Consider the following 5,231-nt stretch of genomic DNA (forward strand, 5'->3'; position numbering starts at 1 on the left):
TAGTGTGGGACTTTATGGCTGGCAGATCAACTAGATCTTCAAGTATGATTGAACAATATCAAAAAGAGGTCCATCATCACATGTGACTGGCTTGAAGAAACTCGTTAAGGGAGCAAGTCAATAGTGTAATCAGTTCCACACAATGTGATGAGATCACCTAGAGTTTTAGGCCTCAATTATGCATTGATTTCCATCCTCTGCTGCATGAAATTTGATTTTCCCCACCATTCCTGTGGCATGATCCGAGGGCTGGTTGTCTCCTTTGAAGGCGATGGACTCTTAAAACGATGCAGCTAGGGTGTTTTCTCCACCACTCAACAAAAAGCAATGTCTCAACGAAGCGTAGTTGTGGCCCAAGCAGCTCCACCTCCACATCTGCGGCTAGCCGTGATGCCCCAATACTATGGTGGTGACAGGCTTGACTGTGTAGAGCTCCGTGACAGCACCTACACCATTAAACTTATTCATCTTATTTTTTACAAGGGAATCAATTAGACCAATTTCCAATATTCTGATCCCTAGACTAAACGACCCATTCCTTGTACAACTATCCACAGCAAAAAAAGAAAAGAAAAAAAAAGAACAAAAATCATTGTAAAAGAAAGGTACATTGAGTATCTTCTTTTGCAAAATGGTAGGAGAAGAAACAAAATATGGGGAACACGCCTGCTCAACGTGGGGACCTCCAAGTCCACCCGTTGCTCCAATCTTGAGACCTCCCCCTTCCTCAATCTTCCTTTTCCTTCCTTCCATCCTTGGGCAATTCTCCGGCAATCGGGTCAGGGGAGGAGTTGATGACAACCTCCACGAGCCTCCTCCCTTCTCCTCTCCCCATCCCGACCCCCCACCGCAATCTCCTCCCGCAGTTCGTCTCCCAAGTCTCCGCGAAGGAGAAGAAGAAGAAGAAGAAGCAGACCCACTTCTCCCTCGCCGTCCGCTCCTCCACCGCCGGCGAGCTCTCCGCCGCGGCCCCCGGCGGCGGCCCCGCCAAGGACGACGCCGCTCTCCTCTCCCTCCTCCGCCAGCGCCGCACCGATGAAGCCTTCGCGCTCTACTCCATCTGCCCTCAAATCCCAGGACCCACCTGCCTTAGCCGCCTGGTGGCGCAGCTCGCCCACCAGGCCACCCCGCTGGCCCTCTCCCGCGCCCAGGCCGTCGTCCGGCGCCTCCGCGACGCGCGCCAGCTCCACCGCCTCGACGCCAACTCCCTCGGCCTGCTCGCCGTCGCCGCCGCCAAGTCCGGCGCGGTCCTCTACTCCGTCTCCCTCGTCCGCTCCATGCTCCGCTCCGGCTATCTCCCCCACGTCAAGGCCTGGAGCGCCGTCGTGAGCCGCCTCTCCGCGGCCCCCGACGACGGCCCCGCCGAGGCCCTCCGCCTCTTCGCCGCCGTCTGCCGCCGCCTCCGCGCCGTCGGCGACGCCGCCGCGCGCGAGTCCCGCCCCGACGCCGGCGCCTTCAACGCCGCCCTCAACGCCGCCGCCAACCTCGGCGACGCCCCCAAGTTCGCCCAGCTGTTCGACGAAATGCCCGACTGGGGCGCCGCCCCCGACGTCCTCTCCTACAACGTCCTCCTCAAGCTCTGCGCCCGGCTCGACCGCAAGGACCTCCTTCCCCTCGTCCTGGAGCGGATCCTCAGAGAAGGGCTCGTCCCCTGCGCCACCACTCTCCACTCCTTGGTCGCCGCCTACGTCGGCTTCCGCGACCTGCCCACCGCCGAGAAGCTGGTCCAGGCGATGCGGGACCGCCGACCGGACCTCCTCGCCATCCTCCCGACCGACCCGCCACAGAAAGCCAACGCCTTGGACGAGCTGGTCCGCCGGCCCGACCGAGCCCCCGGACCCCCCCCGGACCTCCCCCGCCCCCACCCCCCCGACGCCCGCATCTACACCACGCTCATGAAAGGCTACATGAAGGAAGGCCGCGTCGGCGACGTGGTCCGGATGGTCGAGGCCATGCGGCGCGAGCCGGACCCGGCCAGCCGGCCGGACCAGGTGACTTACACCACGCTGATCACGGCCCTGGTGCAGGCCGGGTTCGTGGACCGGGCTCGCGCCGTGTTAGCCGAGATGGCCCTGCACGGCGCGCCCGCGAACCGGGTCACCTACAACGTGCTCCTCAAAGGGTACTGCCAGCAGCTGCAGCTCGACAAGGCCAAGGCGCTGGCCAAGGAGATGGCCGCCTCGGCGGAGATTGAGCCCAACGTCGTCTCGTATAACATCCTCATCGACGGGTGCATCCTCGTGGACGACAGCGCCGGTGCTCTGGCCTTCTTCAACGAGATGAGAGAGCGCGGGATAGCGCCCTCCAATGTCAGCTACACGACCCTGATGAAGGCCTTCGCTCTCGCCGCCCAGCCCAAACTTGCCCACAAGGTGTTCGACGAAATGTCAAAGGACGGCAGAGTCAAGGTGGACAGAGTGGCCTGGAACATGCTGATAGAAGGCTACTGCCGGGTGGGTTCCTTAGAGGAGGCCAAGAAGATGGTGGAGAAGATGAAGGAGAGCGGGCTGTCGCCGGACGTGTCGACGTATGGGAGCCTGGCTAGCGGAATTGCCATGGCCAGGAAGCCCGGCGAGGCGCTGCTGCTGTGGAATGAGGTGAAGGAGAGGTGCGCCGGCAGCCCGCCGCTGCGGCCCGATGAAGGCCTGCTGGACGCGCTGGCTGATATCTGTGTGAGGGCGGCCTTCTTCAAGAAGGCGCTGGAGATTGTTGCCTGCATGGAGGAGAATGGTATCGCCCCGAACAAGACCAAGTATAAGAGGATTTACGTGGAGATGCACTCCAAGATGTTCACCAGCAAGCACGCGTCGCTGGCCCGCCAGGCCCGCCGCAGCGAGCGGAAGCGCGCCGCCGAGGCCTTCAAGTTCTGGCTCGGCCTGCCCAACTCCTACTACGGCAGCGAGTGGCGCCTCGAGCCCATAGACGATCTCTGACCGCCCGTCCCGGCCTGCCTTGATTATCCTGTGGTGTAATTAATTTCTCCTCTCCGAAGGAAATTGATAACAGAATTCATGTCACAGTTGTATAAGTCATATTTAAACTTGAGACACCCATTACACCTTATGGATGGACGGTTGTATTTTGAATATGACTCACAATAATCTTAGCTCAGATGTAATAGCAAGTCTACAAATGTGGTTGTATCGTGAAGATGTTGTATAAGAAGGATATAAGACTTGGGATGATCAAGGTAGTGGAAATTTTAGAAAATGAGTTTTACACTGATTTAAAATTTTAGAAAATGAGTTCTATAGTGGAAACTATAGAAGTGAAACTACCACAGTTGACCATGTGATATTTCAATCCACAAGGGTCACATGGATAAACCATTATATATATATGGTCATTGATATGTATTCAATCAAAGAGTTCACGATGCCCTTTTTATCTTTTCGAACACGCTGTCAATATATGACATCAAATAACTCAAATATAATAAAGATTATAACCAATTGGGTTAGTGATGAACTTAAATTTAGGTGTTAATTTGTCAAGGATAATTAAGTTAATCAATTAAATTTATAAACATTTACTCTTAGAATAAGAATAGCTAGTGATAATGAAGGGCCGTCTCCACATGGGACATATATTATGAAACTAATGTTTTTTTAAAGGGTAATAGAGAGATTATAAAATATGCACTATGGGGAGATGAGAAACTGATAAGGACACGTGTGTAATATGTGATGTACATAAATATTTATAAAATAAAATAAGAGGGGATGTCCGATGATGATGGGGGGTGAAGTGAATTAGATATGGATTATAAGATATGGATGTATGGATCTGGAATGATGGATGTGGATGAATGGAATAAATGAATGGGAGTTAAGAAATAGACAACAATATGAGTAAAAAGAACTTACCATGGATACTTATATTCTACTTAAATCAAAATGGTTTGCGATACCAGGAGAACCCATCCATTTCTCTTTTGCATTCAAACCTGGATCAACAATTGTCCCAAGAAAACTTGATGGATCTCAAAATCACTTTCTTTCACTCGATCTAGAGATAAGAAAATTGATACTGAGAATCTTATAGTAAAAGTCAAAATTCTATTGGGAATAGAATCAGGGAAGTAGCCTATATATTACACAATTTCATCTTCACTTTAATGTGCAACATTGAAAATTTTCTCCATGCTTTAGTTAACTCAGGTTCATCTAATTTAAGGATGGGCATGCGGTGCGGTGAAAATTTGTGCATAAATTTTCACCTTACATCGAAAGAAATTATACAATCCAAATAGAGATTCAGAGGAAGAACATATCTAAGTCATAGAAAGTGAAATGATCAAGATAGAGAAAACGGAGAGAGAAGAGCAATCGAGCGAGATAGGGAGAGACAGACAGTGTTAAAAAGAACACAAGGCTGCATCAAGGACAGTGCTGCCCTCAGTCACAGAGATGATATCATTAGTAGGAAATGCCTCACCATCGCCTAAAACAACACCATTCCATTATATGATGGCAAAGTTGCTTTGGTGTCAACTCGTTCCGAACATCACTTAAGAGTGTCTTAATACAGCACTTACACTCCCTTCCCATCCTCCATAAAAATACATGTATACTCCAAACCCTAGTTCATGGGGGGGGGGGGAACGCAAAAGGTTCTTTTTTATTCATTCTATCTTCTCTGCTCTATTTTCTCCTATTCTCATTTTCTGAATCTCTTCAATCCACCTTTTCTTCTGCACCTGCTCATTCTCAAACATGGTATCAGAGAAACAATTACCAGAGCATGAAGAAGCCTCCTGTGATGAGTTAGTTGTTCAGTGACCACCTTTTATGCTTACTGAAGCTCAGCATGCTGAACCACCTTTTATGCTTACTTTGTGTTCAGGCCACAATATTCACACACGATCTTGGTAAATAACTGACTCGCAAAAAACCTTCATCAGTACCTTTGTTTTCAGACTCTGAGAATCCATGTTGATGGACATGAAAATTCTCTTGTGTGATCACTCACAATAGTAAGCACTTGTTTGATGTCATTGTTGACATGATACAATAGGAAGAAAGTGTGCTCGCATTTGCTGGTGACATCAAAGGCAAAGATATTCCAACCATCACAAATGAAACTCAGGCCAGAGCCAAACAATGACATAAATCAAGTCAAGGCTGAGATGGACACACCTGAGGATGTGGTCGCCATGGGTCCACCAGTCAAAATCCACAACAGCAAGGAAGAACGGCCCCCAAATGTCAAATATGCTCTCGTACTGATCA

General features: G+C 50.6%; 1 protein-coding gene across 1 annotated transcript; it reads left to right on the forward strand.

Moving 5' to 3' along the window:
- The first annotated feature begins 662 nt into the window (after positions 1-662).
- On the forward strand, positions 663-3,086 carry HCF152 (Tetratricopeptide repeat (TPR)-like superfamily protein). The gene has a single exon (XM_078578467.1). It carries the CDS (start codon positions 795-797, stop codon positions 2,931-2,933), a length of 2,139 nt encoding a protein of 712 aa, XP_078434593.1. The 5' UTR covers positions 663-794; the 3' UTR covers positions 2,934-3,086.
- The last annotated feature ends 2,145 nt before the right edge of the window (positions 3,087-5,231 follow it).

Source organism: Wolffia australiana, chromosome 1, assembly GCF_029677425.1.
Source record: "Wolffia australiana isolate 7733 chromosome 1, ASM2967742v1".
NCBI classification, from domain to species: Eukaryota; Viridiplantae; Streptophyta; class Magnoliopsida; order Alismatales; family Araceae; genus Wolffia; species Wolffia australiana.

Coding starts and splice junctions, on each gene's coding strand:
- HCF152 (XM_078578467.1), top strand. CDS start 795: ATGACAACCTCCACGAGCCTCCTCCCTTCTCCTCTCCCCATCCCGACC.